Genomic DNA, 22,227 nt, shown 5'->3' with positions numbered 1-22,227 from the left:
ATAAGGTATCAAAACTCATCTTTAAGGGTACAACAGAGGTTGTCAGATGTCGTCTTTATGTGTGAAAGAGTATTTTGGGTATTTTACAGGAAAGGAGACACAAATGATACTGTAAATAATTTTAAGTAGTGTTTTGCAGAAAAACACTTTCCAATCTTACATCATAAGTGTGCTATGCTTTTTGGGGTGCAGGCCATATTGAGTGAATTACCCTTTTATTGTTTTTAAACCTTTATTTTTTTACACAATAGATTTTCTATTATTTAGTTGAGGTTAGACAAGGGGAAGCCACTCCATAACACAACCCACGTCTCAAAAAGTACTTTACAGCGTACTGCAAGATGAGAAAATATTGTTTGTTTTTCCTGCTAAATTACCAGGAAATTAGGCAGTACTAATATTTAAGATATAGTTATTTGTTTGTTTTCTGTAAAAACCTGACTTGTTATTCCCTTGTTCTAATGTACCTACCTTTAGGTATTTGTATGCAATTTCAAATAAAATACACTGGAATTCTTTTTAATTACTGAGGAATTATGGCCTTTAGTCAGAGGCTGTATTAGAAAGTGTTACCAAAGGAAAAAGGCAACCAAAACGAGGACGAGCCTGAGGTAACTTTCACTCTTTATGATTTAAACAAGACTTCACATTATATTTGCTTTAAAATAAGAAAGGTCATTTATCGCAGACCATGTCTGACAGCCTCGTTTGCATGCAAAGGTTCACAGTATCATGATGATGTGCACTTATCTGGTGAACGTGCTGCATCAGTTATAATCTGCACTGCTTTCAGAGATCACCGACATGCAGCAGTCAGCACTCGCCGAGGTGAGCCAGGATCAAAACATAAGTCACTTTTTCCACTGAGCATCAGGTTTCACAGGTATGAGGGCAGCAGCATAAACACCACACCTAGGGGCTGATGTAATGATGCTGCCTGTCTGTGCTAATGCTGTTGTTGCTGCCCTGTTTTGGGGCATAAGAGAGGAAATGCTGCGACTTTATGTCACGTCTCATTTGAATGGCAGCCACCGCCCTTTCCTATTTCTTTGCTGTGCTGTGACATACTCACTACACCACCATGTTTGGCTGGATGAGTCACATGTCAGGCGATGGGAGGCTATGACCAAATACAGTCATACACTCTGCGAGACATCATGTGTTGTTGGTGTTGTCGGTTGTCTCTCCCCTTCAGATAAACCACACTGATATCAGCCCTGAATCTAGCCTGCATGTGATTTCTCTCTCATGCCGATGCAACGCTGCAGCTCAAGTCCTGGACTTTAAAATGTCCCCAGCAGCAAAGGAAGGAGAATCATCAGTACAGTTTGGTGGAAGATTTAATAAAAAGCAGACACGAGAAGCTGAAACATTTTACTACACAATGTTTTATTAACAAATGTAAAAAAACAAAAAATCTTCCTGCTGTTCGTGTATCAGATTTTGGGGCGAAATGGATCCAACTGTGAAAAAAATAAAAAGAAAGAAAAGAAACTGAACGAGTAGAACAAGCGCTGCCATAAATAATCAGACAGGACAAACTGAAGTTTGCCTGTAAGCCGGCGTAGCCTGACACGTTCAGTTTGGTCCAAAGTAGTCCACCACGCCGTTGCCTTTACGACCGTCGAAGAAGAAGAAGTTGCGGTGAGGAGCGTCTCTCTGAGAGAGAGCCTGAAGACAAAGAGGGGAGAAAAATGTTATGTTATGTTATTTAAAGAGGAACTACAGTGGCTGCTTGCAAAAGTTCGGCCTCTCGTCGAATCTGCGAGAAATAAAACCTCCACGTGCTTCGTCGGCAGGATGAAATACTCTACTGCAGCTAACCAAGTTTCAATGCCGGGGTTTAACTTGACTAGAGCCTGTCACACTTCTGTCAGTTCATAAATGGACTTAATGTTTCTGTGTACAAGAGAAATCAGTCAGATTCACTGTGAGAGACATCAGTCTGGCTGTTGCAGCAGGTTTCATCATCATCATCATCATCATCCAGACCGCAGGTTGGCCTTGTGCCAATATAACGCAGCCTGATTCTGAACTGTCTGTCCTCTCCCCCCCCCCGGCCTGTCTAACACACTCACCCTGAAATGAACTCGCCCATTTGTGTCGCCCTGCGCTCACCCCAGAAAGAAAAACAGGTTTCTAATCTTAACTGCGCCTATCTGAAATGTTTTTAGGTAAAAAAAAAAAAAAAAACAGGCAACATGTTGACTGTTGGGTTTAACCACAAGAGTCGCTGGTAAGCAAAAATCACACTAAAGACTTAGAAAGCTCCCTGACTTCACTTATAAAAAATAAAATACAATATCAATTTAAATCCAGCTGATCTTCCCTTAAAGACTGTCGCTTTGAGCAGCCCTGCAACTCTTTCGGCTGTCCTTCCCTTCATGCCCCGGATTTGCTTTTTGCGTTTGATCTCCTCCCAGGCGTTGAGTTTGGGAATAGGACAAAGTCACAGAGAGTCAAATCTGGCAACTAGGGCATCTGACGAGTGGAGACTGACACAGTTCAGGAGCTTTAGCCTGAACGTCTCCATCGGGATGTGACAGCAGAGCTTCCTGATTCTGATCTGGATGTTATATTAGAAACATGCAGGCATCAAATCACTATAGCATCATTGACTATAACATTATTCCCATAATCCCTCCAAATTCTGGAGGAAGTATGGGAGTTTGACCATCTAATCTACACATTCTTTGGGAACTTCAGGAATGCTGAAAACTGGGCGACCCCTGGGACACCTGTGGGCTGTGGTGTACGAAGTTTGAGAGCTGATCCAAATTTGTTACGAGCTGTTGGGTCCCTGTATACTCAAAGTGAGAACTGAGAACATCTGGTGCACAGTCAAGCACATTTTCAGTGAGTTTTGGACTCCTTGAGCTGCCCTTTGTCCTCAGATCTGTTCATTATATTTATGGACAGGACCTTAAGGCGTAGCTCGAGTGATCAGTGTGTGTAGTACTCCTGCTTGTGTTGTGTTGATTAATTCTGAAGGTCACTGCCTGGATGAGTCTGCATCTCCACATCTGGCAACATGGTTCTCTGTCAAAAAACTCACTGTTCTGTCAGAGAGTGGGTAACAGAGCAAGGTGGACCGGGGTGATGTCAGCAGAGAAACATGAAAGTCGGGTCAGTTTCCAATATTCCATAAATTTTTTCCACATATGCAATTCTGGGGCAGGAGGACTAGATCCTATCCCAGCTGCCATAGGGCGAGAAGCGGGGTACACCCTGGACAGGTGGCCAGGCTGACCCAGGGCGAACACAGAGAGACAGACAACCATTCCCAGCTCTGGGCAATTTAGAATCACCTATGAACCTAACCTCACCAACTGCATGTCTTTGGACTGTGGATGGGAGCCAGAGCACCTCAGTGCTGCAGTTTGAGGTTCACGGTGAAGTCTGAGAGTTCACAGAACAAGACTTCCACAGAGGGATCTAAACATGGAGGCTGTGCTGCCCAAGGAGGAGGGGTTGAAGAGGAGATCAGCTGAATTTAAGTATTGTTGATTATCAGCAAACTGATTCATGTAGAAACAAAGAAAAGAGTGATTGCTCTGTAAGATATTTCACTGCATAGATTTTGGCACAATTTCAAGGAGCTTTTGTTATTTTTAATAAACTGATTAGCCTGAGGGAATTAAAACAACAGAACAAGCTTGATTGTTACCCTGAGATTACAGCATGTAGGAAAGGTGTTGGTGTCACCGTTCAGTCGCTTTTCTTCCCACTAACAGCTTTCATTAGGCTCTTTTATGAATGGGGTCATTACGGCTTCAGCTTGAGAACAGTACAAATCATCTCTCCATTTAAACGGCTGCTGCCAGAGCGTCACACCGAGCTGCACTGTGGTCACAGCGAAAATCGCTTCTGCACCGAGCAGAGCCGCCGCCGCTTCTCTGGATCCAACCCAGCGACCAGCCGAGTGGCCACATGTCAGCTGACACACCAGACCTGCCGTCTTCATCACAAAGTCACCGACTGAATACCGTTAGACGCTTCAGAGGGGATGACATCAGCCCTTTCACAACGTTTCCTGAAGCTGCAAGATTCATACAATTCTGTGTGCAATTTGCACACTGCCCCAAAAATCTTCATGTTTACATCCTCACCTTAACAACTTCCTGTCCCAGAACTCCTCCCACGACTGCACACACTGGAGACATCTCAGAGAAGCAGTAGCTGAGGATAAACAGTGCAAGGAAACATTAACCACTAAATAGAAAGTGTAACGCTAAGGAAGTGACTAACTAAGTAACTAAAAAAAGAGCACAAGAGCCACAAAACAAAGAAAAAAAAAATGTTCCATAGTCTCATCTGCCAGCTGATTTATTTGTCTTGCTATGGCTGATGTGAACTAAATAAACGTCTTTTCACTCACACTAGAAGCATGTGTGTTTGGGTAAATCGGTTTGCCATCGCCCCCTCCCCCAGGTGATGTTATTTTGTCTCAAAACACTGGTGAGAAATTGATTAGAGAGACTTTGAGAAAAGCTAACATTAATGTGCTTCTTCCTGCCATCAGGGTGGATGTGAGGATGTAGTAGTGGATTAATGAGCTTGTGTTTATAAGCCAAAAACTGGCAACCCACCGTGTCGAAAATCAAAAGCAGTGAAGGTGAAATTACAGCCAGGAAACTCATCTGCAGACTGAGAGCAGCTAACAGTCGGCCTTTAATCAGAGCCAGCTGCTGAGTCTTCATCGGCCCTCGTGCCCGTGTGTGCCACGTTTTTTAAAGTTGAATTTTCCTGTTAGAACAGCTGATAACAGCCATGCAAGCCATCAACAAGCCCTGACATTAAAACCACATCTATACTGCTGTGTGTGTACATGTATGCTGTCTGGGATTGTCTGGGTTGGAGTCTGAAGACTTTGAAAGCTTGGCTAACAATTCAGACTTTTTTCTGGGATCAGTAACGTGAACTTCTTATTGTGATTTCCAGCTCAGTAATTTTATCCTTGAACTACTAGACTAGCTTCTCATGAACACTGGGCCTTGGTGGCTTCTGAAAAGCATTTTTTATAGCAGACAAAAAGGATTTCACAGGTATTCTACATACAGCGAGCTCATTATTTGAAATTTTGATCATCTTTAATATGAACATCCGCCCATGTGGCAGTAAATATGTGACAGGAAATATGGAAAAGCAAACACCTTCAATGTTATTCAGAGATTTTATGTTGTGGTGGATCGCTGTTTATGCTGACATTAAACTGCAACTAGTGCCTCTAATTCTCTGATCTCTGCAGAGATCACACATTACTGTAAAGGAATAAAGGAATAAAGGCTGCATGCACAGTTATGGTCCTGTTTAGAGATTTAACTTTCCTTAAGGTCACAGAAGAGATGCATGGAGAGGCATTATGGCCGACAAGAGGGTCAAAGTGAGGAAGGTGGCTTCGACCTTCTAAAAAAAGTACATTCATCTTGATTATATAAAATAATGTCTATCAGGGGAAGTTTGGTGTGTTTGTGTTTGAAAGAGCAGATGATCTATTCTGAATCGACTTATTTAAAGTCACCTGATGAAGTCGTCATTCAGGAGGTCGCTGTTCAATGACAGGGACTCGAGGACGTCGTCACGGATTTGCCTCAAGAGTTGACTGTCTTCTGGAAAGGACTGCGGGTCGGGGTCACGGCCTTTGTCTGTACGAAACTTCAGCAGAACTGTGGAGAGCAGCAGACGGGAGGAAAGAAATGACAGTTGAGACGCAGGAAAGAAGTTTGAACCATTTAACTAAGGCAATATTTTCCACATAATCTATTGCACTATTGCCATTTATAATTACATCACGCTTTTAAGTGACTTCCACAGTGAATTATCATCTTATGGAAAGACAACATCTCCCCTGCTGCTCCCTTTGAACCAGGATAACATCAGTATGTGGTTGCACCATCAACCATTTCATCCGATTAGGCCCACGTTTCCCCCACATCAAATTAAGAGCGCGCAGTCACAGACTCCTGCGTGCAACACACATCCACCTGCACAGGATCACAGAGGAAGTATTAAGTCTGCCTCTCAGAGCGAGAAAGATGAAAAAAAAAAAACCCCAAACCTTTCCTGTGTCGGCTTTAGGACCGATTGAGAAATTAAAAATCAAAAGAACAAACTATTTGGTCATGTGCAATATTTCAAACAACAACCGACTTCTCCAGCTGCACCACACAGATGCACACATCAACACCTCGCCCCCGTATTTCCTGTTCGTCCATTAACTCAAAACCACATGAGGAAGTCAAGTCCTCCCACGGCCATTTCCACCAGCGTGGCACACCGCACACACAGTACATGCTCACATGTAGCAGCGATGAATCATTCTCACACCTCGGCTCTGCCCTTTATCAGTGAAACTTTGTTAGTAGAAAGTTACAGGCTGGTACAAATGGCATCACGCTCGGGAAGGAAATCAAACTGAATTTCATAACACGATATAATAATGTGAACATGGATGGAACAAAGATACCATCTCTGAACATACACAGGCAGCGGTGATACCATCGGAGATTAGAGTGGAGGGGAAATGCTCGAGATGGTCCTTAATGCCAAATCCTGCACATTCAGATCAAAAACAATGGACAGAGTGAGAATCATGTTCATCTTGCAGAGGTAGGCAGGTGGATATTTATTAGCACAACTAAATCTTTCCTTTATTACATGTACACCTCAGATTTAAGACACGAAAAATGTGTGTTATCTCCATATTAGCACCTACAACTAAACCTGTTTGTGTCCACGGCACACCAAACACATTAAAACAACATATCGGTGGCATTATCTACGTAAAACAGCCTCGACATCATCCAGCAAGCTCTTCTTTTATTCATTGGTTTTTACTTTTGCAGAAAGTGAAAGTGAAAAATAACATTTCCACTCTGAAATTGACTAAAACAAATAAATGAGACTGTTTTAACAAACAAACCACAAACAGAGCACATCAGTTTAGTTCACATGAAACTCCAGAAATCTCTCCATCATCAGGACCTCTAACACAAAAACTGGTGAGGTTTGAACGTAACATCCATGTAGGTATTCTAATGCCCTCAGACGGTTTCTCAGCAGGGAAAGGCTGAAGTGCTCGCAGGGATGAGTTGCTGCCCTGAGTGGAGGACTTCACGAGTGAGGGGAGCGGGATACCGACAGGTGGATTTGGGCAGCGTCAGCAGTGATGAGGATGTTGTGGTGAAAACAGAGCTGAGTGTAAAAGCAAAGCTGCTGATTGGTCGGCAGTCTACGTTACTTTCCTGACCACGAGCTCTGGGTAGTGACCGAAGACAGGGACCACGGAAACGAGCTTTCTGATTGGTTCGGGCCTCTCCCTAACAGATAGGGTGATGAGGAGATCACATTAAAGAGAGCTAGCTGAGGTGGTTCTGGGGATGTCTCCTGGGCACCTAAGGTGTTCGAGGCATATCTTACTACACATGGAGGACACACTGGAGTGATTATCTGTCAAGTGTGGATGGACGGTGGTTTTCTAATGGTGCTAAATCAAACAGCACTCTGCAGGAGGAAAAGTACTCATATTTATTTATTTATCTTTTGCACCCACACCACTAATATATACTTTGCCTCCTGTGAAATCTCTTATAAGGGACATTTGGTTTCCACGTGCCTCTTTACCTTGATTGACGCATTGTTTTGCATTAGCTAACGATCCAACAGACAACATACTTGGGTGGAGCGCTACTGACATCCTTGCTTCAGCTGAAATCATAAGAAATGTAGAATTTATGACACATTTTCTGTTGTCTTTAGCTTGCTCATCACAAGAAAGCAATGCCTTTTCCCGTTATTAACCTCCCCGCTGTCAGTTGGGGCCTTTGATGTGTCACGCAGTCGACAGTTGTGCAAACCGACGAGTTCTTGATGACAGGAGCTTTTTAAAGGATTGCGTTAGAGTACTTTGTATGAGTCCATATAAAGTACTGATACCCTTTGTGCTGTTATGTTGTGCATTCATGATGCACCGCTGTCACAAAATTCCACGGCACAGTCTCTATTTGAGAACCACTGAGCTAACTTAATGAAACAGCTTACACTGGAGCTTGAATTCAAAATCGCATCCTTTGAAGTCTGAAATACTTTCTGCACAAAATACAAAATGCCTCACACACAAGTTTCAGCCATGTTGCAAAAACCTTGGCTGAATGGCCAATTTTATTTGAATTTACGCTTCTCCCAGTTCTTGGATGCATGGGGCTGATATTTAAATGATAATTTTAGGAAAGAAAAACAATTCAGAAATCTCTGTGAGGCTGATTTTAATAGTAATTAAAGCCTTAGTTTCAGATAAAAGTTTTTTTTTTTTTTAAAAAGGAGGAAACGCTTGTGTTCAAGTGTCATCTTATCTTCTGCTGGTCATTTTTTTCCCTCTGACTACATCTTAAATAAAAAGAGGAATTAAAGAGATCCTAAAAGCAAAGACAAAGGCATACACCCTACACACGGTTCACATCTCTCGACTGTTCCTTCCTAGTGAGACAGGAAGCAGTTATAACAGAGGAAGAGCCACTTCCTCATTGGTGGTACCAAACAACCACCACAACTTCCAATTATAGCAACAGCAGACGAATAATAACACTGCCTCCCATCTCGCCTTCACAAAACAAAAAAACAACAACTAGGTGGTGTTTCCACTCAGAAATTAGCCTGAAACTCAGCAGACTGAAGACAGGGCGAGGCTGCAGCGGGTAGGTGGGTTTCAGATGGGGTGTTATTAGACTAAAGGCCATGACAGCTGGCAAAAACTAAAATTAACCAGACAAGACTGCCTCAATGCAAAATCCACCGGAACGAGATGAGAAACTGAGGAGCAGGTTGACCGTTTAGTAAGCAAATAAAGCAGACAGCCACTGTCACATGACTGCATGTGGCTGCTGTGAGTGGGTGTGAAACAGTCTTAAAGGGAATCTCTAATGCTCTTTTTCAGAACCTTATTTTTGGGCTCTAACAGAGTAGCTTTGCATGATTCACTGGTCAAAATAGTTATCTTATACCAGTCCTTAGTGCCGGCTTGGCCAACTCCAGGCCTCGAGGGCCGGTGTCCTGCAGGTCGTAGATCTCACCCTGGGTCTACACACCTGAATCAAATGATTAGTTCATTAACAGGCCTCTGGATAGCTGCAAGATATGATGAGAAGGTCATTTAGCCATTTAAATCAGCTGTGATGGACACATCGAAAACCTGCAGGACACCGGCTCTCGAGGCCTGGGTTTGGACACCACTGGCTTAGAGGATGCGTTGAGGAGCTGCACTGTCTGAAACGAGCCCCTTTAGCCCCTCCGTTTTTAAGTCAACTTTCTTCTGATTGGCTGCCAAACACAAGTGGGTGGAGCTTTTGCACTCACAGTCAGAACTGTGTGCCTGAGATGATCAAATTAGAGATTATGATCTTTGAAACAATAGATCATGAGCTCAAATCCCAGCCAGGCTATGCATCCAGTAAAGATCCCCAAGCTGAGATCCACTGCTAAAGTCTACCTCAGAACATGAGCAAGATATACATAACTGAAGCAGCTCAGGTATCATCCAACTTAAAGTCTGCGTCAGGTTTTGAGGTACCAGGATATATCGATGTAGGGTGGGCTACTGGACAAAGGTATGCACGGATGAGGACTGATGATTTGACAATTACAAAGGCCAGAGCCCCCCAACCCCCGACAGTAACCTCAAACTCCAGAGGAGCTCTTTGCCTGGTTTGAGAACGCCCCTCCCCCTTCACCCACCTCACCACCCCCTCCCTAAAGGAACATGAGGTCAGAAGGAGACTGACCTCATGTCAATTCCATCAAAATGGAACTGATGTAATGAGAGGGGTTAACAATAGGTTTGTGCTTTGAGTAAAACTGTTCTACAGCTTGAATATGAAAGCATTATGTGTGTGTTCCACTTAAAAACGTCTTTGATTAAAACACACTTAGATGTTTAAACTCTGAAATCATTCCAGGTCAGTATTTAAAAGCTTATTAATAAAATACCAGTTTTATTAATTTTATTTAGTCTAGTCTATGAAAGCATTAGTCAACAATGTTAACTGACTATTGCAAAAAATAAAATGAATACAAATAAAATGCTGATAATAGAGGGTAACTGCAAACTCTGTAACTCTCAGCAGCTCCCTTATTCACAGGGGATCTCCACAGCAGGTAGCTCAGCATATTTGATTTGGCAGATTTTTACGCTGCATGCCCTTATCGACGCAGCCCCATGGGGAAATTCTACGAAACGTTTTGAACGTAGCGCATTGTGGTTAATATTTGTGATCAATTCAACCAGTGAAATTTCCCATAAACTGTGGTTTAGCGTATTTATGCACACAAGTGTTTTCTGAGTTAACACCTTTAATAGTTGTCTTTGTATTTCCTGTTCTGATATGCTTGTTGTCGTGCGGTGTAGGTGTCGGGCCGCTCTCTGTTCTACGCTCAGTGCACATGACTGGCCATGGACAGCTTGTGATGGAAACTAGCGTGCAGAGTGTGGGAATGGTGCAGGGCCAGGTGACAGGAGGGACAATAACAACTCTGTGGAGAAGGTCATCAGACACACATAAATAACCTGAAAAACAGGAAGGTAAATTTATCTCATGGATCAAAATTTGGGGCCACGGTTACGGAGCATTTAACAGAAACGATTCCAATATATCATTTGGAGCAGGATACCATCGCTGTGTTTTAAGAATACTCTTTATTTTCCAACAGTTACCGAATATATTTGACAAAATCTAAAGCTACTGTGTTTTATCTAGAAGACAATCTTGCTCAAATCCCACTGGCGTTTATATTTAGATGACATTTCCCACGCTTTACGGACATGACCTTCCACGCATGTGCGGTGATATTTCATCAGCTAAACTGGAACAGTGATTTTTGCATGTTCATGGTACGTGTTTCAGTCTAGCTGCAGGACCCTACGCTTTTTCAGTTTCCATTTTCTATACTTATTTAAACCCTTCAGGATTCTTTATGTTATTTGCCCAAATCGATGCATGGGAAATCTTGCCTGCCACAGAAATGCAACAAATATTCAGCTCTTTTATGCAATTCACATGTACGTGCTAATGAAACAACATCACCTAAAGGTGAATTAAAATTAAATTAAATGTAAAAAACCTTTGCAACTTCTTCACAAAATCTTTAAAGGCTAAAGCTTTAGAGAAAAGTGTTCATACACATGAGAAATAATTATACAGAATTCAAATGGTCATTTTTAAAGACAAAGTTTAAAAGTAGTACATGCCAGAAACTGTTAAACAGACTTCGAAAAAATCGTTATAATTTTCTGTAACATGTTGATATTCTGATTATAATTTCACTTAATTCACAAACTGAAAAATGATCAGCTGTTACTACAACAGATTTTCTAAAAATGATGCTGGAAAGTTTATTTTTACATTTAAAAACTCAATCATCCCACATTTGGAAACAAAAAATGGCTTTATGTACCTTGGAGCAGGAAGTAGTCCACTGGTGTTCGCTTGAGACCGGCTTTGGCCTTCTCGCTTGTCCAGTCGACCGCCAGAGCCTCCTTCAGAGTGCAAAAACTGGCCGTCTGATTGGTTGGAGAAGATCAATATGGAGTGAATAGGTTTTGAACTGATTTGTTCGTTCCTTGTTTTTAGGACAAATATAAAGCAATTTATATGATGACAACCTCCTATTTAATAGAACGCTAATTTTAAACATTTAACATCGATAATGTTCTTTTTCTATGTTTTTTTCCAGTTTCAAGTTTAATTCCTCAAAAAACAAGTAATGAATGTGTCTGATACTGTTATTGCTAATGTGATATCATATAAGCCCTTTTTAAAAACATAAATTAGAAAGAGAATACAAAAGAAAGATCGATTTTAGTTTGAGCCTTTGAGAAAGAAAGAACTAAAAATGAGGGTAAGTGCTGTTATATTCAATATTCCTTCTCTTAACTAAAGGCAAGATTGCTAATACATCTCCTTGTTTAAGTTAAAAAACATCTTTGTTTATGTCAGTTCTTTCAGTCTACACAGTTAAGACGAATAAACCTGTGATACGGTGAAAGCTGATAATTGTGCACGTACTTTTTTCACCATGGTGGTCTCGTTGGGGTCGACTTTGGCTTTCTTTGCCTTCGGGCCGTCGTTGGACTCACCGCTGGGTTTTACTACTTTGGGTTTCTCCCTTTAAAGAAGAAACAAGAAGAAGAAAGTAAAAATGAAGGTTTCTTAATATGTCTGAGGCTATGTTACAATACACAAAACGACCAGCTTTATTCTCAACAACTGGGAATAGAACCTGCCCCCATCGCACTTACTCGACATAGTTGTGTGCCTGTCCCAGGTTGCAGAACATGTAACCGTAGTAACCGTAGACATCTCCACAGAACACTTTGATGTTGTGTTTGGAGCAGAGCTGGTCAACGCGTATCATCAGGTCTCTGGAGCAGCCTGTCAGACACACCTGAGGGACAAAAAATTCCCAAACAAACACAAAGTGTTAAAGGCTCGTTAGGGATTCAGATATTGAAATAATTTAATTCAATTCAGTTGTATTTATACAGCACCAAATCACAACAACAGTCGTGTCAAGGCGCTTTATATTGTAAGTTAATCATATGACCCCCTATGAGCAAGCACTTTGGTGACAGTAGGAAGGAAAAACTCCCTTTTAACAGGAAGAAACCTCCGGCAGAACCAGGCTCAGGGAGGGGCCATCTGCTGTGATTGGTTGGGAGAGAGAAGGAAGACAGGATAAAGACATGCTCTGCAAGAGAGCCATAATGAGATCAACATATGTACAATTAATCCCAGTGAGTAAAAAGGTTTACCTAAATGCTGTTTCAGACAGTTTTTTCTACCCTTGGCTCTGTGTGATGACACTGAGTGCAGATATCCCTAATAAGGTCATCTCGAGCATATTTAAACCATCTGTTTGTGAGGGGCAGCCAATCAGAATAGAGGTTGTTTAAAGGGGAAGGAGTTGGAACAGCTTGTTTCAGACAGAGGACGAACTGGAGGCTGCACCAGTATGAGATAAGGATTAGGATTATTATGATCTTTGAGTCATGCAAAGATACTTTAGTAAACACACTGCGGTGGAAATGAGCATGATAGGTCCCCTTTAATACAAATCCTACAGTTTGCAAACATGAGGTTGAAAGTGTAGACTCCTTTTCATGTGACCTTTTATTATTATTTTTTTTTTAAATCCCGTTCTACTAATATCAAGTCTTTTCTCCCACTCAAAAAATTCTCGTTTTCCCAGTCTTATCTTGATCTCAATCATCAGAACCTGAAGGCTAACGAGCAAATCTTTCCAGTTACAGATAACAAAGCAGTTTTTCTTCAGGGCAGACCGAGCAGTTTCGTAACGCTCTCAGACGGAGACACAAACAACTTTCAAGTCGTATGATCATGGTTACTGTTACATTTTATTGAAAACTTGACATTTACTCTAAAATCTCTACACTTTTTTTGCACTAGTTGAAACATACGACTTTAACTCCCACTCCACAGTCGTTGGGAGTTTTGTCTTTGCACTGTTAATTATTTTTATTCCGTCCTAGAAAACCTCCTCTGTGACGGTATACCTTTAAACAAACGTGAATATTTATGAGAGATTAAAGAAAACATTTTTGTTTTATTAAAATGAGACACACAGGCTGAGCAGAATAAAGGAAAATTCTTAAAGTTACTTTATATTCAGCATGAACTTCTACCCTCTTTTGCATCCTGTTTGGCTGTTTTTGTGTTTTGTGCACTTCTTTCCTTAACGGGTGCAACTTGCACACCATAAATTCAGACCTATGCCCCAGTAAGCTGCTCTGGAAAAAACATGACACCACGTCAGCTGCTTATTCCTTTCTACACCGGGCTTCAAAAGAAATACGCTGGATTTCCCATTGATATAAACATTCTATGAAAAACATCTATTAATCCCAGAATTAAAAGACTCTTTGTGTACAAGACTGTCACTATATTTAATGAATTTGTGTCAAATCTGACCTCCATACTATAAATACTTTCTGAGGTTCAGGCTCTTGAAGAACACAGGGGTGCGTGGAAATTTTTGTCATAAGTCATCTTATTTTCGTCCACACAACTTCATCTCTATGTCAGACATTAAATTACTGTAGTTATAGATAAAATCTTACAGTAATTAGATTGTGACACTTGGAGCAAGTTAAAGTTAATTAAGAAACTAAATTCTGACCCAACCGTATGCACTTCAAGGGCTTACAACTCTCGCAATTTTCATTGTGTGAAGGTAAAATTTAAATGATGAAGCTGTTATACAATAAATAAATAAAATAAAATCAGCTGATTCTGAGGACATTTCTCAGATTTACGGGTTTCGCGTGGAAAGACCCAACTGCTTAGAAACATTTGGTCCCAAAAGAAGTTATTTTACTTAAAAATCACCTGTAATCCCCCTTTAAAAAACAAAAAAAAGCAAAAAACACCTGAAACTTTCACTGCATGTTCATTCCTGGAACAACAGAGATGCTGAACAGCAGCTGGTGAGCTGCCAAAACACTCGAGACACACCTACTGCAGCAGTTTACCACCGAGTGAAACGAGATTAAAGTCATTAAAGTGACACAGTGTACTATATTAAAGCCAGGCTGACTGATGGTGTTTTTGATGTCTTTGTGTTGGTGTTGCTACGGGATCATCGCTGAACTGACCAATCACGTTGATGCGACACCACAGAGGCATCCTTAGGGAAAAAAATACTAAAGCAGGCACTTACCTGCACTTCATAGTAATCTAAAATAACCAGCACCACCTATAATACTGAATGAATATAAAACACTACATGTAACTCAAGCCCTGGTTGTTTGTTTGGCGTATTTTTTATTTATTTAGTCATTAATTTTTTTATGGTTAACTGGATTTTATGTTTTAGGCACCTCATTATTTGAGTCTCTTGCAGCAGAGGAAGTGTAGGTTGTGGTGGGTGAAAGGGTTAAACAAATGATTTCCACCCACAACACTTGAGTTGGTGTCCCTTGTGAAACCAGAAGCAAAAGCAGAATTATTATTTTAGACCCAGTGGAATCATCATAAAAAATATTTTCAGTTTTAGGTTTCGGTTTGGGTGGCTCAAAAAACAAAAACACCACCTTTTTACAGTGTTAGTCATGTATTAAAATGTCTTTCTGTGTTTGAAGCACCAAAGCCAAACTTCCTGGAGCGATGATGATATGAAGTTGCTGAAGTTGTAGAAAAAACACCAACATCTCTGTGTGGCGAGAGACGCAGTGGGCTATGATATAACCAGAGTGGGCTCATGTATGACTGTAAACAACTGACCGGTGGGCAGGGTCTACCTTATCCAACTGACCCAGTCCAGAACACCCAAAACACCCTAAACCCACAGATAAGACGGCTGCCGACACCCCCTCATCGCACCGGGCAGGCCGGGGCTACAGGACCAGTGTTTTTAAAACACTCTCTGGAGATTTGAGGAGTCTCGAGATAAATAATTGTTATCATTTACACACCCACACTATGACAAGCTGTACAGTACAACACATTATCTGCAAGACGGCCGATAGCTGAAAACACAACACAGCAATTAAAACGAAACGTCCCCATTTCACCTCTAATAGAAAGAGCAACAACAGGCGCGAGCAGCTGCACAAACTGCTTTCATAATGGGAATCTTCGTATGAGTAACCTGGCATGTTAGTCTTCTAGACATTCGGCGTAGTGTTGTGTCAAAAAACGGAGGTGAAAATAAACTTTACTCTCTAAACGAACATAGTCAGAAAATATGCAAAAACTTCAGCTTCAAACTGCAAAAAATGGTTCACGAAAACAATTTCAATAAACCCGAGAAAAAAAGAGACAAAAGCGCCCCCTGGGGGTCGAGCCATAGACAAACAAAATCAAACACACACACGCTCTGGTGAGCCATTGTATGGAAACATAAAGCGTTTTTGAATACTTCCAGCATTAATTACTTTTCAGTGTTTAACTGAGGCATAATGATAGCAGTTATACATTTCACAGTATGCACTGTTGCACAGGTCAGAGTGCTTTTACAAAGTGAAACGCCCCACACTAGCCTGGATTTCCCTTTCAGGATAAATGGCAGATAAACTCTGAGGAGCTAAATAAGAGTTAAATCAAACACCAACGATAGCTGGTGGTTTCCAGGTCTCAGCAAATGCACGACCTCTTACTGCTCGCAAACAAGCTGCATGCAGCCAAACCAGTGTCCAAAGAAGACGTTTATGTTTTTCATATTAGATAACCACGGGTATTTTAATGTGCGCCTGTGTTTTCACTGTAACAGAGGACCTTTGTTCACATCCAAATACAGAAAATGTAGAAAAATGAAGTTACGAGCAGAGACGCATGCAGGACCAAACACATAGCTGTTAAAAGCGTCTTTGTGGAATAATAACAGGGAGGTAAAAATAAGAACTTCTGAGAACACGACTGGGTTTGTTCTGCCTCATAATTGGCCTTTGGGAAATGAAGCATGATTCGTCGGCATACAGATTAGGCAGTGAGTCTAAGCCAGTGTTTTACCTTTACATTAATCAAATACCATTTCACGTACATTTAAGTCCACTTAAATAAAAATAAAATAGTTACAGATTCTCCTTTGAGGCAAGGCTGAAATCTTTTTTGTAGAAATGTTTTATATATAAGAGCAGCATCAGAAATAACCACGAGAGGCTCGCTGTAGCCAGATGTTTCAGTTCGGCTGAACACTGAAGAGTTTGGGCCTCTGGGAGAGGAAACACCTCTTGCACGCTTGGAAAACCTTGGATTACATTTCAAAGGTCGATGTTTGAGGAGGTTTTTTTAAACAAGAAACTCTGGTGAATTTTGGTGCCTGCCCCAAACCGAGCCGAGGGAAATGACCAGCATCTATCTTTTAACCATTTTGTTAATTGTGAGTTTTATTTACTCGTGCACAACGCTGCATTTTATTGATCAAACTGTCAGATATAACAGGAAAACCCTGTAAAATTAGCAGCACAGATTTATTGTCTTTAAAGGAAAAAAATGCAGATAATTATATTTTTTTAGCAATACATAAATAAAAAAAAGGGTAAAGGATACATTTCAGATTTATCAGCGTGTGTGTTAGTTATGACGTGCGATTTTTCCTTTTCTTTCCTACTTGAAACCAAAGAGTCTGAATTGTAAACACTGTCGGCAGCTCTCTGCAGGCACACAGATGGACACTGTGTGCTTTTCTATTGTATTCATCCCTCAGTAATTGGGCTTCTCAGATGAAAACTGCGACCACACTCCAACTGCTCCGCTTTAATCACCCTCCATCTTCCCGCTGAGCCACACACAGATACATCAGTGGAAGCAGATAAAAGCAGCAGAGACCCCCTTCTGTTTTCCACCTTTTTTTAATCATTTCTTTCTATTTTTTGTTTCACCTTCTCTTCTTTAAAAGTTTCGTCCTCCCTCCATCTGTCCTACTAACATCCTTCTCAACCTGTCCTCACTCTTTTTTGTCTTACTGCTCCCACCCTCGTCTTCCTCCTGTACTACTTTCCCTCCTCCTGACACTCATTTAGCACCCCCGGAGGGAGGAAGACTGCCGACGATTCTGGCTCAACGGGAGGGGGAAAAATCTGTTATTCTTCTGATAGTGTTCAAATGAATTCTCGCCGTCAGCTGACAAAACTTAGATCGCGCCTAAGCAATGAAACCGAATGTAAAATGCAATAATTCATTTGTTTTTCCTGACAACAACACAAAAATACTGTCACGGTATTTAGCACCAGCTACTCACTACATCATATTTTACACGATGAACTCAAAGAGGGAAGTAAATTTCTATTACAAGGAAAACAGAAATGTAATATCTTAATCCTGAGCTCCTACACTATGAAAAAGGTAATTATTATTACTCCTTTGTTAAAAGTATCTCCTGATCCTGGTGATGCAGTCAGAAAATTCAACTAGGTCTTGATCTGGAACCAGTTTTCATGATCTCCTGGTAATGGCGTGCGCGCCAGAGCCCACCTAGCGTAGGGTGAAAGGCACCCAGGACAAGTAGCAATCAGGAAGACAACCAGGAAGCAGGACGACCCGTCGAAACTCACACAGGCAAAGGAAGAACATGCAAACTCCACACAGAAGTGCCCGAGCCAGCCAGCTGCCGGATTCAAACCCACAACCTCCATGCTGCACCGCTGCGTCACCGCTCCGACACTCTAAATGAAAACACTGAACTGAAATAAAATAAAGACTCCAAGAAATCAAAAGCTAATAAAAAGAAAACAACTGTAAGAACTCCTCCTTTAACTGAAATAAATATGCGTGACAATATTTAGGGCTCCATTCCAAACGGCATTAAACCATCACAGGTGACTCAGACTAAATAAACAGGAATGAGACGCACCACCTGATCTTATGTTATGTATCATGCAATAACGTGTCCTGTGCTGCTTTTTGATTAGAAAGTTTGATTTTCAAATCAGCAAAGAGACCGACTGACCGACTCGCTGACCCGGACATCCTTCTGCCGGCTCACTGAGTGAACGACGCTGTTAAAAAATCCATTCGCTTAGTTTAGTCTTTTTATTCCTTGTTTGCCCTTTTCCCTAGAGCTTCAGGGCTTCCCCTGTTACCCCCGTGTTTAATGTTGCAACAGTTTGAAGTGTGGGTAATTCCCTCAGGCAAAGTCTACACAAACAAGGAAAGTCTGCTCACCGTGGTTTGACAGGTGGGTACTTTAAGTCAGTGTGGTCTTAGTGAAAGGTGGGTTAGGGTTGGGGGGGTTAATGTGGCCCTTCTTCCTTCCAGACTCTCGGGTTTTAAGTTGTTCAGTTTCAGGTTTAATCTCCTCACATACACAGCAGCATGGCTGTGTTTATAATCTGCATATAATTATATATTAATTATATCAGTGCAGCATCTAATTCTAAACGTCACTATTTTCACTGGCTGGACAATGAAGCTCATGTCATTACCACACCTTGCAGACATTATCTCACCGCAGGTGTTTCAGTGCACCACATGGTCTGATAGCGCCACCTAGTGGTCAACCTGTGAGGTGCAGTCAGTCAACACACTGCTGAAAAATGTAACAGAACATTTTTTAATCAGAGTTCTTCTTCTGGGATATCGATCTGGTCGGTTAAGCAGCAGGGCGGGTTTTTAATCAGTTTCAGCTGTTTCGGGGTCACTGAAATTAACAGCAGGTGCACTGGAGGGGCAACAATGAGACGATCCTCAAAACAGGAATGGTTTTACAGGTGGAGAAATTTTCTCCCTCCTCATCTTTTCTGACTGTTTTGCATTTGGTTAGGGTCAGTGTGAAGACTGGTAGCATGAGGCGATACTGGACGCCTATAGAGGTTGCACAGGTAGGCCACCTCCTCCAGGATTACTTATTGTTACTGCTGTGTTATTGCTGTGTCTCCCAGCACAGTCTCAAGAACATGGAGGACATTCTGGGAGACAAACAGTTATTCCGAGAGAGCTGCACAGGACCGTAGAAAGCCCGTAACCAAGAAGCAGGATCGGTATCTGTTCCTTTAGGTGAGGAGGAAGAGGATGAGCGCTGTCAGAGCTATAAAGTGACCTCCAATGGGCCACTGGTGTGAATTCTGACCAAACAGACAAAAACAGACTTCAAGAGGCTGGCCTGACAACCAGGTGTCATTTTTAACTGGAATTTACTTTAAAACAGCAGCTCTGAGGTAAGCATGTCTCATTGGTTTAAATTTCTGTTGCCTCACCTCCTTATCTTGCACCTCTGGTGACGAGAGGGAAGTCAGCGAAGAAAGGAGTCAGCATGTTAAACTCACCGCATCGAACTGGAGGAAGAAGTCGTCTGGTTTGTCTTCGATTCTGTCTGGGTCAGCGTGCACTTTCACCATTGGGTTGAGGTTCTGCGCTCGCTCCAGAGAGGCCTTGGCACGATTCTGACCCTGAGCCGTGACTGGAACCAAGAACTGAGCTCGGCATGACTCCTCCGACACCTGGAAGACACCCCGACAGGGAGCGCACAGCTGGATGAGGCTCTTACTGCAACTGTTACTGCTGTTGTGCTCACATAACAGATCTCCTTTTAGACTAAATACACACAGACAGGTGTTCATTTATATTTATGATCATAAATTATCTATCATATTTTTACTCCACTTTTCCCTCATGTAGTGTCAGAGAACAAGGAACAAGAAGACAGAAGTGTGCAACTTTTATTATAAAATCATCACAGAACAGCTAAATTACAATGTTCAGTTTTACTTTCCCACAAAATGTGAATTCCCGCTGACAGATTGCACATTTGGTGTTTGATGTAATTTGATACAAACACGCTTAATAATACGAGCCTGTCGTCAGATTATCAGAGGAACATTTTTTTATATGAATTTTGATGTTTTTGAAAGAAACAACAACAAAAACTGCTTAAATAAACCCTGATCAGTCTTGTCTTATTGGCCTGGAACTGGAAAAATGCACAGAGTGGGGTTGAGGTTGGAGGGTATCAGACAAATACTGAACAGAAGATATCTTCTATGGCAAGATGTGGAAATGTTCAAAGTGAATATTAGTTATTTACATCCTTTCTGTCAAAAACTAATTCAGTTTCTCTGGATGCAACATTTCAGTAGGAGAAACAAGTACCAAAACAACTGTTCTTTTTCTATCTGGGGATTACCTGTACAAAAAAAGGTTTGCATTTTGACGCACTGTATTTCATCTTTTGTTGTACTTAAAACATTTTTCATTTGTTGTTATTGTAATACTTAAATGCACTTTTTATCAATAGCTTTGAAAAGATCCATCTACTGGAACCACCTAGTGTGCATTTTTAGTACTGCAAATCTAAAGGTCTCACATACTATTCCACTGTTTTATCGGATTTGAGTAAATGTGTTTTGTTTGAAAAATGTGTAAAAGAATTCCTGCTGCTCTTGATGTGACATCTCTAATCAGGGATAACGATGAAGAGTGCTTACCTGTTCATGGTCCAGCAAGGTGAGTCCTTTAACGCCAGCTAAGATTAAGTTCTTGGCCACTTCAGCCCCGAGACCACCCAAACCTGCCAGGAGCACTCGAGACCCTCGCAACCTGGAATACAGACAGAATTTAAAAACCAGTTTAAGTACTGCTTACTGTGTGGTTTCAGAAGTAATTGTGTGCTGATTGGAAGAAAATCAATATGAAATGTTCTGTAAACATTTTGACTACATTAAAGAGATTCTTAAAAAAACATTCAGACAGAATAAAACGAGCAGCTGTTACAAATAACGCATATTGAGCCGTTTGAGAGTGAAACTAAAGCTTGATTTTGTGAGATTCAGCAGCCTTTTTGAAGCTTTAATATCACGTGAGCATTAACTGAAATATATCCTTAAACAGTTAATTCACATGTAATAATTCCAGTTTGAACAAGAAGTCTGTGCCGATATTATTTACATCATCTGTTTGAATGAAGCAATCACAGAAATTACCTACTCAGCTAATTATCAATATTTTCAAGTAAGATCGCATAACACATTTATTATTCATTAGTAAATTATATAATTTAATCGTGGCTTTTTGTAAAAGATAGATTTCTTTAACGATGTACTCGAGTTAGTACAGCAAGTCAAAGCTCCGGCTGCACCGATTAGCCTCCCGAGCTAACTGACCTCTTCTGGGCATCCAGTCCCCACAGTCGGATCTGGCGGTCGTACTGTGCCGCTTCCTCCTCACTAATAACCGGGTCCTCCTTCTCGATCATATCGATCACTTCAATTCGTTCCAATGAAGGTAAATCCGGGGTAAATTAATATTTTGTGCAGCCACAGATGGAGCTGTTTCAAATGCCGCGACGGTCCCGCTGAACAGGCGCTAGCTGATGACGTCGACAGAACAAAACAATAGATGACTTTTTTTTTAACGAAGTCCTTTTCTAACGAACTTTTTTTTTGAGGATATGTATTTTTTCTTATTCGTAGTTTCACATGTTGTAAATAGAATGCTATATTTATATTAATTTCACTTAATAATAATAATAAAAATATATGTCGCTTTAACTTTTAATGAGTTCAGTATTAGAAATATAGATATAGAAACATATACATATATCGCCGTGCTGCGATTTAGCGTATGCATTGGTCACTGAGCCCTTAAATTTTAAACTTGAAAGCGTACGTAATTAAGTAAGTTTCAGCTTTGTCACGTAACTGTGCAGGAGATTGGGGCAGATTTTTCCCTGGGTATTGCCTTAAAATCAGACTGCCCGCAGAGTGTCGAGAATTTAAGAACATAT

The 22,227-nt window shown here is 41.2% G+C and overlaps 1 protein-coding gene across 1 annotated transcript; it reads right to left on the bottom strand.

Annotated features, from left to right (window-relative positions):
• Positions 1-1,368: 1,368 nt before the first annotated feature.
• Positions 1,369-21,825, bottom strand: sae1 (SUMO1 activating enzyme subunit 1). Its single transcript, XM_086262348.1, has 9 exons — positions 21,605-21,825; positions 20,930-21,041; positions 19,772-19,945; positions 12,290-12,435; positions 12,057-12,156; positions 11,446-11,551; positions 5,522-5,666; positions 4,110-4,179; positions 1,369-1,671 (listed from the first exon to the last, which is right to left on the bottom strand). The coding sequence occupies exons 1-9, from the start codon at positions 21,694-21,696 to the stop codon at positions 1,579-1,581; spliced, it is 1,038 nt and encodes a 345-aa protein (XP_086118474.1). The 5' UTR covers positions 21,697-21,825; the 3' UTR covers positions 1,369-1,578.
• Positions 21,826-22,227: the final 402 nt, after the last annotated feature.

The sequence above is a fragment of the Aulonocara sp. 'chitande type north' Nkhata Bay genome, linkage group LG14, assembly GCF_057382095.1.
Source record: "Aulonocara sp. 'chitande type north' Nkhata Bay isolate Kocher_YH1m ecotype deep benthic linkage group LG14, A_spYH_male_GT1.1, whole genome shotgun sequence".
Classification (NCBI taxonomy): domain Eukaryota; kingdom Metazoa; phylum Chordata; class Actinopteri; order Cichliformes; family Cichlidae; genus Aulonocara; species Aulonocara sp. 'chitande type north' Nkhata Bay.
This window is presented reverse-complemented; position numbering and strand designations above follow the sequence as displayed.

Bases quoted from the DNA above. Each gene is read 5' to 3' on its own strand.
- sae1 (XM_086262348.1), bottom strand. From the start codon at position 21,696: ATGATCGAGAAGGAGGACCCGGTTATTAGTGAGGAGGAAGCGGCACAG. The intron at 11,552-12,056 runs GTACGTGCACAA...CCAACCAATCAG, and splicing joins AGACCACCATGGTGAAAAAA to ACGGCCAGTTTTTGCACTCT. The intron at 5,667-11,445 runs GTACATAAAGCC...TGCTCTCCACAG, and splicing joins GGACTACTTCCTGCTCCAAG to TTCTGCTGAAGTTTCGTACA.